This window comes from Harpia harpyja, chromosome 22 (genome assembly GCF_026419915.1).
Source record: "Harpia harpyja isolate bHarHar1 chromosome 22, bHarHar1 primary haplotype, whole genome shotgun sequence".
NCBI lineage: Eukaryota > Metazoa > Chordata > Aves > Accipitriformes > Accipitridae > Harpia > Harpia harpyja.
In genome coordinates, this window is record NC_068961.1 from 15,556,948 (window position 1) to 15,569,707 (window position 12,760).

Genomic DNA, 12,760 nt, shown 5'->3' on the forward strand with positions numbered 1-12,760 from the left:
GAGCAGGAAAAAATGTCTTGTAGAGTCCAAGTATTCGCAGTGCGAAGTTGGTTGGTCTGCAACTTTTTGTGTTGGCGAGCGACAAAAAGAGCTGATGGTAAACATGCGTTGGAATAATGAGGTATCATTTATTGCACTGGTGTGTGCAACCTAATAGCAGAGTATTGCTCCATGGCCTATTGCCTCAGGCTGGAAGGAGTTTAGAGTCAACTAAATGAGAAGCAAATTGAAAAGTTAATTTTGGCATGGGGGCATTGTACAGCACTACTAGGAGGTGGCACCGTGGTGAGTTTTCACTTGATAGCATGTTTAAATCTAGCCTGCTGCTTCTGTGGATCTTGTAGCAACTGAAATTTGAATTCGTAGATTTTTTTTTTTTCAACTTAGTTGCTCTTCTTTCCACAACTGTCAACATAGGATACTGAGAGGTTGGAGAAGTTTTCCAGAGACTTCATTGTGTACAGTACACAGGATAATCCAAGCTTGCAAGTCATGAGTCACACATACTGCCTTCCTTCCTTAATGTGTGATGTTGCCCCATATTCTACTTCCATGCCATTTAGCTGGGGAGCAAGCTTCCAGAAACTGTCCCCCAAAAGGCATGTTAATACACAGGCCAGAAACTGTGTTAGTAGGAGAATTACATTACTGTGGAATACATATCTTGGATAATTTGGGGGAGGTAGGAGGTAAATGAGCTTATAATATTTCTTTTGCATTTAATTTGCATAGTTCTTTGATAACATTAAGGCGTCCTAGGGAAAAAAAACACCATGAAAAACAGCACATAACACCACTTGCCTTTGAACCTTTCCAAAACAAAAATTTTACAGTACTAATGTGTGCAGAGGAAGAAAGAGGCAAGAAGTAGGTGTATTAAGTGACTTGGAGAGTGTGGGTAGGCTTGAAATTTATAATGTTCTGCAGATCTTGGCAGTCTACCAAGGATTCCCCTTGTCCCCTCTGCTTTTCAACATGCATAAAGCCCACCAAGATGAGAAATAAACAGCATATTGCTATCAGACATGACTGGGAATATGCTTAAGTAGTGGCTTCAGTTTAAGATCCAGTTAAAAGCTGCAGTGTTGCTGAGTTGATGAGAAGAGCTGTAATTTAAACCCCTCCATATGTAAATGTAAATGAACTTTCTGTCATCCACATGAGAAGAAACAGGACAAGATTTGGGGTCAGCAGGCTCAACTCCATTGACTTGCTCATCCCAACAGGCCATTTAAAAATAGAATGGCGCAGTAGCATATTCTTACATTGCTTCCTTGGTAGGATAAACAAGTGCTTTAATATGAATAGATTCATGAAAAGAGGGAAAGAAAGGCGGGGAGCGTGCGTAAGACATGACAAGTATGTTGGAAATTTTGGTCGATAAAATCTTAACATGGTCTAAATGAAGGGAATGTGTTGGTGGGCTTTCTTCCATGGGGCTGGGAGCCAGGCTCAGCTGACAGTGCCGATGTTTTGTTGTGGCCCCCAGCCCGAGACCTGGTAAGGGGCAAACTCTTGCTCCTGGGATGATGTAGCCTTTACTACCTGTTGCTGCTACTATGCAGTGTGACCTCTGCAGCCTCCTCAGTCTGTTGTCTCTGGAGACGGTCATCTTACGCTTAACAAGATGCATCTAGGTTGCTGTCTTCTTCATTGCATATTTCATATCCATACTTAACTTTTGGCTAGGGGACAGTTATCCTGTGATCCCCAGCCTCTGATATTTGGTATCTAGCAATATTTTAAGAAACTGCTGTTTTCAGTTAATGTGGGTCGTGTTTTGCAATCTCATGGCGTTTTTCAGATACTCGGGTGGTAATTGCTGGCAATTTGCTGGGAGAAACAAAGCTGCAAGAACCTCTGCTGTGCCCTGGGGATGAGGGAGCCTGGGTCACCCCGAGAGGCCGCGACTCCAGACAGCACTAAAGCAGGGGCCTCATTCTGCAAGAAAAATGCTGTCCCGCTGGAGTGTTAGCCAGTGGTGTTGCTGAGATGGTGTCTGGATGGGGCCTTAATGGTTACCACATTTATGAAGTGCCCTGGGAGTTGAATTTGAATAAATTTTAATCCCAGGAGATTGAGTTCAGAGGGTTTCTCCCATCTACAACTTCTGTAGTTCTTTTGTCGCGTTCAACCACTTTGCGATTTTGTTATTATTATTTTTAATGCAGGCACATTTTTCCAAAGCAAAAGCTGTCTATGAAAATCTGAAGATTGATTTCCGAAACAGGAATGCTTAGCCATTTCATGTTGCAAGCAAAATTATACCAGCATGCTAATAGTTTGACAAGTCTGTTCTTGAGCGGAGCTGTTAAGCAGATAAACAAACAAACAAAAACTCTGCTCATGCTTATATGTTGTGCTTGCGATGTTTGCTTTTTCCCTCCCTCTAAAAATGTTTTTAATGAAAAGAATGTGCCTTCAAAATGCCCTTTTACTTCTCTCATCTAAATCAATGTCATGCAACACCCCCTCTCCCCCCATATATGTTGTAGATGCTTGGAATATGAATGCTCCATACATTATGAAAAGGGTATTTGGAGTAATTTTTAACAATATTCTGAAATGACCAGGGTTTAAATTTGGCCTGGGATACTGAGCAGCCCACACTTCCCACAGTCTGTAGTTCCCTTGCTTTCCAGTCCCTTAGGAGGGTTATGGGAGAAGCTTTTCCCATCCCTGCTGCAGAAACAGCAAAGCGGAACGCGAGCAATCGCCGCGCTCTGCTGTAGCTGTCGTGGCCCAGGTTCTCGTAGGGACTAGTGGAGGCACCAGCAGGATCCCGTGAAGCTGCAGGGGAGGGACGGTTGGGCTGGTGCACGTTAGTCATCTCGAGTGGGCCAGTCTCACAGGGAGGCATGTTGTCTTGAGAAAAGCTGTGAAGCTGAGCCCTGGGAAATTTCAGGCTTCTCTATGGAAATAGCAAGCCCACCAGTAGTTCATGGATTTAAAAAGGCTAATAGAACAAACTTTCCATAAAATATGTGGCATCCCGTGGATGTCTCGCTACTTCGCTCTTCCGTGTGCCACTTTTTCTGCTTGGAGTATGTTCTGCCACCATTTTAGCATCCCCGCTTTGCTGCAGAATGAATGGTGAACCATATTTCACTGTTTTTTAAAAAGTTTTTTCTTCGTCAGTCCTCCTTAGTGCTGTGAGCTTTTTTCCTCTGAGATGTCCTTGTTCCTCTCTTATCTTTAGCATATTCTTTTGTACCTCAAACTGTGCTTCCCAACGTCCTTGGGCCTTTTAGTTCCTTCCACAGAGCTGTGGAAAATAAGGGCAGAGCTGAGAGGAGGCATTTTTCCACCTCGGTGTAAAACATTTTCCCCTCCTCCCTTGGTGGGATGGTAAGTCTTGAGGAGAAGCCCACAGGCTTTTGTCATTAGGCAGAGGTCCAGGGTGGGAAACTGGAGTTGCATCTCTCCTGGGCTTGCTGAAGGGCTTTGGTTCAAGAAGTAGTAAGGTCAAGATGAGGTCAATCTTGGCCACTGCACACATGTTACGACCCTAACTTTGTTTCAAAATCGAAACCAGCTTGAGACCAAGCTGTAAAAAGAAATGCATGCAATAAAGAGAGTTTACAGAGCCGGCAGAAGCCCGAGTACAGTAATTTATTTATAGAAAGCATGTGGATTGGTTAATAAGGGGAGAGCGCAGCACAATAAGAGTTGTTAAAGAAAGCGGAGGCTGTGAATTCTGCAGCATTTCGTCCTTTCTAATGCACCAGCAATGCCTGGCCGTTACCTCCATGAAGGGCATCATAAGGTGTGAAGGGGTCAAGATTTCTCCAAAGAGACTAGTGGTTTGGGGTGCTTCAGTTCTAGGGTGCCAGTCTCGAAAGAATCTGGAAAGAGATTAAGAAGTTAGTCCAGGAAAAAAAAAATACTATTGATGTCCATCAGCTATAGTGGTTGCTACGTATAGGTTTCTGCCTAGGAAACTTAGAAGTTGGTGATGAGAAAGGTAAAGGAACTGTGACTTTAGTGATATGCTTTGTTGTGGTTTTTATCATTATTTGTGTTAAAGGTGAAGAAGTGTAGTGGGCATAACTCTTGTTGAAGAGCTTGACTGATTCAGAGAAGAGCCTTTGGGATAATGCTTGGGAAGGGCGTTGGGAGACCAGGCTGTTTGACTGGAAGTCTTGGGGCAGACTGCAGGGTGTTAAGCGGAGAGCTGGAAAATACCAATACTAGGACCATTTCTAAGTGCCTGTTCAGAAAAAAAATAGAGAACAGCTAATTGATATGGCCCCACCTCGTGCAAAAATATACCGGAGAGAAAAGGGGTTTTGTCAGAAGTCAGCTGAGGCGAGTTACAGCCCACCGAGGCTGCGGAGGCCGTCGGGCTGCCTGCCTCCCTCCCAGCCCTGCGATCCGCCTCCTGCCAGCTCTGGCTCTGCTCTGACTGCAGAGCAAACCACTTTAATTTCCTGATCTGCAATCCCCTGCCCCACCCCGCAGTTTGCTTTTTCTCGGCTAACTTTCTGCCATTTTAGTGATCTCAATCAGCTTATCATATGATCCGAGGAGTGCCAGAAGGAGCTCAGTGCTCCCGGGAGAAATGTGTGACAGGAGGCTGGAGGGAGGCAGGGGAAGGAAGGGTAGGAGCTCCCTGCTGCAGGAGCTGGGATCTATTAATTCAGCTCCAGCTGTACTGAGAAACCATACCCTTATGGTGGCGTAGCTGAAGGGAGACGACGTCTTGTTCTTGTCTAGCTATCGTGAGACAGGCAAAGAGAGCGATTGCAGGTCTTCTGCATCACTTGAAGAAACTTCACTTTTTTTTTTACTAGTGAAGACAAAACCAAAGAGAAATGTCCTTTTGCAACCCCCTAAGCATGCTTGCGTTTACCTAGTAATATGTCACCCAGGTACCAGGCACTGGTGCATAGACATAAAATATGCAATATGTGGAGTTTAACTGTTCTGGCATGTTAATAAACTATCATTACTGACTATGAGATTTGCTAAAGTAAACAGAAGGGAAGCTGTGAATGTGATCCGTCTGTGCTTAATCTTGATAATCATCCTTTTAATGTGGAGAAAAAGAAATGGATTCTAAGATTTGTAGAAGAACATTTTAAAAAGAAACTTTTTTTCTTTTAGCCATCTAGAGTATTTGTTGTTTTTTCATATGAAGCATCAGAAGAGTCCAGCACAGTTGGGGCAAAACCCAGTGGCTGGAGCTCTGGTCTGAATGTTTTGCTCTGTGTATGCTGAAGGGATGGGTGAGATGCCGGTGCTGACGGTTCTCTCTTTTTGCAGGGTCGGCATGTCAAAACAGGTCAGCTGGCAGCCATCAAAGTCATGGATGTTACTGAGGTGAGTAGAGGAACATTCTGCTTTATTAGCAATATGGCTAAAATTTAATAATGAGAGATGGCATATGTCTTACCTTGTATTTCTGTTGAAGGGCATGGTCCTTGCTTGTGAACGTTTGCTTTCTGTTTGCAGGACCTGACCTCTTGAGCCCATCTGCCCTTTACGAGATTTCTGGGCCCTTGTGTGCAGGGGCCTCCGGCCTTCACAAATTGCTTTGACTGGTCCCAGGGTGTATGAGCACATGTAGCACTCCCTTTTCAGAAACTTCTCAGAAGAGGGGAAAAAAAGTCAGATGCCCTGCTTCCCATTTTTTTCTCTTAAGTGTAGTATCTTGCTTTTACTGAAAAAGAAGGCGACGAGGCTGCTTGACGTAGAGGGCACTAGTTTCCCTGGTACATTTGCAGCCTACAAAGGGTATACGTTTATTCAAAGGAATGGGTCCAATAAAGTTCCAAGAAGCCTGAAAGCAGAAACATCTGCAGGAACATTATGCAGATTGCTGGCAGAATTCAGCATTGTAAAGTAGTAGTTGTAACTGACCCAGGGGGATTTACTGTGGAGCTTTAGATGGGAAAGATGGGAAATTAGCCCAGCCAAAGAAATAAAAAAATATATGCCTATATTTGAATCCTTAGATGTCTTGCAGTTTATGCTGTTCAAAAAGCAATCAGTTTAAATTAAGTCTTCAAAACAGATCAGGAAAAGCATGGGTTTTTCCCTGTTGATTCCATTTGTATTTTATAGAGTTACATCCGCAAATTAACAAAACAGCTTCAGATTTAAAATCAAATGAGATCCTCCTGTGTGATATCTGCAACGCTTGACTGATATTGCACTTCTGAAGAGAGGTTATGCCTCTTCAAACCAAGCGTCTTTATTTTTCTGAACTCCTCAATTTTATATAGGTATTAGGGGAAAAATTATGTTAATGCATGTGCGTTGTACAGAGCAGGGGGGGTCCTTGGCAAGCTGGTTATATTAAACAAAACTCCTACAAGGGTGTTGCTGCAAAATGTTTTATATTTTTATGTGTGCGTATAAGTTCCAACAAGTAAAAATGGCCTTGGACACAAGCTCCTAGGCGAGTGGCTGGGGTGTAATGGGTAAACAGGCAGGAGAGGGAGGAAAACAAGAAGGCAGGGTTAGGTCGACTGATAGGACTTCAGTCATATCTCTGAATCTCCTTGTGATCGATGGGCAGTGTGACTGCCACTCTCTAACTTAAGCTGTTGTGTCTGCCAAGAGCTAGACATTCTTGCTTTGTAAGATGGCCTGATAAAAATCAATTTTCAGCTAGAGATTTTCAAAGGCTGCCTTCATGAGGAGACAGTGCTTTTTTGCTGCAGTTAACAAGCAGACAAACCAGAGAAGAATGAAGGTGCATTGACACACAGTGAATGTTCTTTGCACAGCAAACCTTTCCATTTGTGCAGCGTTTTTTCACAGGACAGCTTGCTGGACTGTGCACAGTGAAGGCTTCTTCCATAACATTAAGATTGGCTGTACTGCACACTCCCTCTGTTTTTAATAGCATATATTAATCACAAACAGTTGTAATGGAGAGGTTGCACAGCATAAGGAAAACAATTGAAAAATGCTGTCTATAGTATGGCTGAGCTCATGTTGCGGGAGATGGCTTATGTTTTGAAACTTTCAGTGATTTTTGGCTGGTTTTGAAAAGCTAGTTGTATATTGGCACTGTCTATCTTTTATCTCACAAGCTCATGCTTTTTTAGGGGATGAAGGGCAGTCAGAGGAAGGAGTTTGGAGATGTTAGCCCCATGCAGCTTAAAAGTGTTGTTCCTACCATTGGACCTCATGTGTTTTTGCTTCGAAGTAATGAGCCTGCGGAGGCTAAAAAAGCGGTGTAAATTCTTCCAAGTCGTGCTAAGTCAGCTCCACTTTTTAACACCAGGCATGGGTGATAACATTGCATGTACCATTTTCTTAGTGGCAGATGTGGCCGTAGGTTATTCCTGTCCACTCTTGCTCGCTGGTTCCTTGCCTGTTTCCCAACACTTGTGCCGGCACAACTGCCCTGGGGCCAGATGGTGACCTGGATCAGTGAACAGGCCCCATTTCCAGGTTAAAAATACCCTCACTCCTCTCTTTCTCCTGGTTATTTATAACCTGGATCGGTTCGTTGATCTAGTTTAGCGCATGACATTACAAACAGTTGTGCCGTCGCTATGAAGAAGGTGGCATGAGACTGGAAAACAGCCGCCGACGGCCATGGGGGAGAAGGGGCAGTAGCTCAAATGGACGTTGCTGTCAGAGATGGCCGAGTCATCAAGCCATGCCTTCAGTTCTGCAAGGGATGGTTTCATGATGAACGCCTCCTTTTGCTGGTGGATCGTGCAGCTCCATCCTGGTTCTAGCTCACCACAGCTTATGGGGATGGTGGGAGGAGAGAAGGTCGGGACAGAAGGGGCAGTGACGGCCACCCTCAGCACTGCCCCAAAAGAAATGCTGAAGGAACCACAGCCTCAACTTTGCCTTCTCCGCCTGCTTCAAGAGCTACAGTTAGATGAACTACTCTTGTAGGCTAATGGTAACACTAACTGTGTCCATGCCTATGGGGAAAGAGGCTTGAGTGGAAACTTCCACAAAACTGAAATTGTGAGGTTTTGGATGAGCGGCTACTGAAGCTCTAGGTGATTTGTGCCTGTGTGTGTGTTTTACTGGCAGTATTATGCCTTTCTGCTTAAATATAAGCAGTGCTGTGGAGGATATCTGTTTGTCTAACCTGCGTTGAGAACAGACACAAGACTTTGTTTCTTCTGGGATATCTCTGATCCACTGCTTGCTTTGCCAAATGCTTAACAAATTAGAAAGCCTAATGTGTTGGCACGCGCTGTGGGCACACCCCAAATTTTCAGTTTTCAAGGCCCTAATTCTGCAATTCAAACATTGCTCAGGATCAGCGAGGTTACATCAGTTCTGGGCTGTAAAGCTTTGATCATCCGAACAGGAGGGATGTCAAAGTCAGTGAAGGCTTTCCTTAAAAAGTTTGGGTTGGCACGAAGAAAACGAGGTAGTATAACTGCCGACTAGAGATGTTGGAAGAAACATTACAGCTCTGTAATGTACATGGCACTGTGGAAATGCTCTTCATCCTTCTCAGCTTTTCTTGTGGTTTTCTCTTCAGATTTTAATTTTGAAAAGAATGGTGGTAAGGATGAGAAAAGAGGAGGTGGGCTGAAGATATCAGCTTGATCTTTGAATATATTATGACTAGTTAGTACTGCTGCCTGAAACGTTGGGGGGGTGTTGATGTGCATAAAACTTTCCTGTCTCTTCCACTTTCCTCCTCTCTAAACAAATTAAGAAAAGATCTAGAAGATTTTGTGGATCTTTATAGATCTTTAAATCTACAGCACTAAAGCAAGCACTAAAGGATCTGTAAGATGTAAAGATCTGTAAGTCTTCCTACAGAATGGTGCATATGTAGGTCCTATTTTCACTTTCAGGGGGTGAAGCTGGAGCGCATGTAGGGTGAAAAAATTTCACTGGAGCATAGAACAAATAAAAACAAAAACCCACCAGTCCTCATCAATTAAAAGCTATTCTGTTGTTGGAATGAGCCCAATGACCGTAAAAGGGGAACAATACGAGCTATCAGCGTATACATGCTTTAAAAATCATTTTCCAAAATGTACATATGTAGGATGAATCTCAGGCTGCACACATGTTGTGGGGGGAGGTGTTCTTTGAGAGATTCCTCTAGCCTGTCTTTAATCTTTTTATTGTAGGATCTCTGTTCCTTTTGGGGCATTGTTTTGGAGAAGGTGGTGTTCAGTCCATGTTGACCCCTTCCACTCACTGACCATGCTGTTAGGTTTCCATGAGCTCCTTGCTGCCTACTGGTGTGCAGCACTGTAGCATACCAAGTGAGCCATGACTGATGTTATCAGATGCAACACAAGTATGCTGTAAGATTTGGCAGTCACCGTTTAGTTAGAAGAATCCATTTTCTTGTGAAGCAAATAACATTTAAAACCTTAGCAAAGCTTATTTGGCAAATCTGTCTGCATCTAAGCTGTTAACTTGCATTACACCCTAAACAGATGGCTTGACTCTGCTTAACTCTTTTGGAGGTTTTCTTTGCAGCTGCATGGTTGTTTCCAGTGTCACTCCTGTGTTCCCCTTCCAGCGATGCTTTTCTCTTTGAAAGGTTTAGTAACTGATCTTGATGGAAAAACATAATCGCTTCTTTTCTGTTTGTTATAACCCCTGACGCTGCTGCTTCTTCCTCCTACCTCTTCCCACACACACTCTTGGCATCCCTTGGGAAAGTTTTCCGCATGCCTTTTTAATAGCAGCATTTCTCAGCTCTTCTGCCCAGTGTTTCATGACTTGTCCAGTCTAGTCTGTGTAAAATTATGCTAAGTAAACAACTGGATACTGTATCCTGCTGATTTATGAAAGAAGCTGGATTGCTTTTAGTGCTTGCCTGTCTTGCCCTTTCTGTATGTGCTCTGCAGAAAAATTAACAACCCCAAACCAAAACCTCCAGGCCTGCAGAGAAACGTGGCACATCTCCCGTACCTAGACAGGAAAGGTTACCCGAATTATTCATTGCCATCTTTCCGACTCTGCTGACTGCTTTTTTCTGTTGCAGTAGGCAAATCACTTTGATTCTTGTGAGTCTGTATCGTATGGCTTATGTGGTGTTAGAAACTGCGATCATGTGGATGATCTATCCATCGTCCGTAAGACATCCCAAAAGCAGTCTGCAGAAAGACTGCAGATAAATAAAAATGTGTGTGTGTTCCCATACATGCAGCCAGACAAAATGAGGGGAAAAGAAAAAATACAAAGCACCAGAATTTTGCCCTAACTTTTATGTGCTTTTTCTTTTTCTCATGAAAACCCAAAGACAGTCTGTGGATTTTGATCTGTTTGGAGGGAAAAAATTTAAAAAGTTGATGCCTCACTCTAGAATACTGGGAAATGCAGATCCTCCCTGCACTGTGCAACAAAACTGAGCCAAGCCAGTCTCGAGAAGCTGAAGATGGGCTGGCCTTTTAGTGTGAAGACATGAATGCACTGTTTTACCTGGCTTTATCTGGCTTAGTGCAGCTGCCTGGTAAAGGGCTTACATACCAGTCCACGGCTGTCCTTACTGCGAAGTTAGCCAAAGCAAACCTGAAGCCAGTAGAGTTACCAAAAGCCTTTGCCATGTCCCTTCCTCTTGATACGAATTGGGGAAGATCGATCAGGGATCTAAAAATCCAGATTGTTCCCATGGGGAGTACTGGCACCCTGCTTGCTTGTCCCTCAAATGTGAGGTTGCTTACTACTAGTCTACAAAATTTTGTAGTCTTTTGTTAAACAGTTACCTGGCAAAACAAAGAATTGTTCTGTGGAAAAGAAATAAATAGGAAAGGTATTTACAATGTGGACAGCCCTGCTGTCTGGTCTCTTCTGAAGCTGATTAACATCTGATCTCTTCCAGGTATTAGGTCAAAAACAAAGAAAAAAGAAAAAAAGGCTGCTAGGAACTTTCTATTACAGTTCAGGGGAAAACAGAGCTGGACAGAGTGGTCTCTTGAGCTGTAACGTCTGGTTTGGGAGGAGGTCAAAAAGAGCTGCAATAGTCTTGCAGCCAGCAGGGCAGCCTTTTTTGAGCTGCAGAGCATTTGTATAATTGACTGTTTCCCTCCTTAATTTGAGATTCTGCACTACCTCTGCTGCATGCCCTCGCCCAGCAGCCTGGCACAGTTCCTCCCCAGGCTTTACCATGGCCCCGACGCTGGGAGGCTCAGCCCTGCAGTGCTGGCAGGGTTGGCGGTGCTGGCTGACATCTGTGTGGGACCGGGCTCTACTGCAGCCCCCATCAGCTTTGCTGCCCGTTTTTCTGCAAGACACCCATTCGGGTTGGGCGGAGGTGGTCCTGTCCATCTTCAGGGTGAGGGCTGTGCATAGGGCCTTGCAGGGGAGCTCACGGTGTCAGACATGTCGCAAGACCCCTGCCCTTGGGTGGCACAGCAGTGCTTAGCCTGCCAGCACATCGTCCTCAAAGAGTAGAGCGACATTTAACTCTGGAGAGCCTTTTGTCCTTACAGCCATACAAGGAGCAGTGACTTTATCTCCCAGCAAGGAAAATACATCTAACACCCGGCCTGAGTCAGATCTGCGATTTTTGGATGTGATTCAAGAAACTTTCCTGGAGCAGTGCTGGCACCAGTTTGGATAAAGGGCAAACTTTCACTCTGCATCCAAGTCCTGGGGGTGGTTAGCAAGACTGTCAGGCTGGAAAAGCTTATTTGGGAAGGGGAGGATGTCAGGTTTGATGCGGCTGCAAGAGGGAGGTTGAATAGGGAGCTCCGCATGCGGTTTGAGGTCAGGGCAGAAAGCTGTGGCTGTTACCAAGCAGCTTTGGAAATAATATGCAACATGGATTGACTGGAGAGAGCTGGTGTCAAGCACCACGGACGGCTCTGTGTTGCTATGTCCCAGCAAAGAGCAACTTCACGCTGATACTGTGTGGTTGGGGGAAAATTGGCAACGAGGAGAGAAAAAAAGAGATGTAAAACATTCATACATCCTTGCTTCTCTGTCTGCTTTTTTCAGCATACGGTTTCTTCTTAGTGCAAGATTTCCACCTGAATGGAAGACTGTTTGCATGCACAGCCTATTGTCAGTTGTCCTTGCGGGTATAGCTCTCTATATATTTTAACATGCTTGTTTCGGAACCTGACTGTTTCAAGGCTTGAAGAAACAGATGTTTTCCTTTTGCCATGAAGATCCTTGAGGGCACCATTGCTGCTTCACCAGCATCTATTATCTGTCAACAGCAAAAGAGCTTTGACTGTGAAGGCTTCGTGATGCTCGTTTAGTAGTATTCCTGTTGCATGGCTTTTCAGCTGAGGCCAGGAGATGGCTTCATACTCAAGGCTGATCGTGGATCACTGTGTTAAGAAAGTGCAAAGAAAGCTGTGTTGCCTCTGCCTTCTCCTCATCTGTGTGCTTATGCCGGGTCTGATGGGCAACATTTTTGTCCTGTTTAGCAGAAAATGTTTTGCCAGTGCTCTGTAAATTGTAATGCAGTTTAGATTACACAAGCTGAATTTATGGCCACATGAAGGGAACTTTGCTGTAGTTTGGAGCGCAGAAGAATGTCCTTGTTTTAGGGAGGCAGCTTTAAAATTTTGCCTACCTGGCTGTAAGAGAACCAGGTAACACTCCACTGTAGCACAACAGATGATGCTCAGGATATGCTCCTCAGCTGTGGCACTGAGATCTGTTACTGCTCGTCAGTATGGGAGAGCACATGTTTAGTACTGGAGCATAATGGAAACTAGAAGGCTGTGTAGGCTATACCTGACTTCCATTGGTGGAAGGACAGGATTGCATATTAAGAAGATTTCTCTGCAAGTCTTGAGCTCTTTGGACAAGTCTGGACTTTTTCTTTAAAAATTTCTTTCCTTCAGTC

At 44.3% G+C, this 12,760-nt stretch overlaps 1 protein-coding gene across 9 annotated transcripts in view; it reads left to right on the top strand.

Moving 5' to 3' along the window:
* Nucleotides 1-12,760, top strand: part of MAP4K4 (mitogen-activated protein kinase kinase kinase kinase 4) — a 171,561-nt gene that overhangs the window by 75,773 nt on the left and 83,028 nt on the right. For all 9 annotated transcript variants that reach the window (XM_052773596.1, XM_052773597.1, XM_052773601.1 and 6 more), the window contains exon 3: nt 5,266-5,322. In XM_052773596.1, coding sequence (XP_052629556.1) covers nt 5,266-5,322 — 57 coding nt within the window. The remainder of the gene's footprint in view (nt 1-5,265; nt 5,323-12,760) is intronic.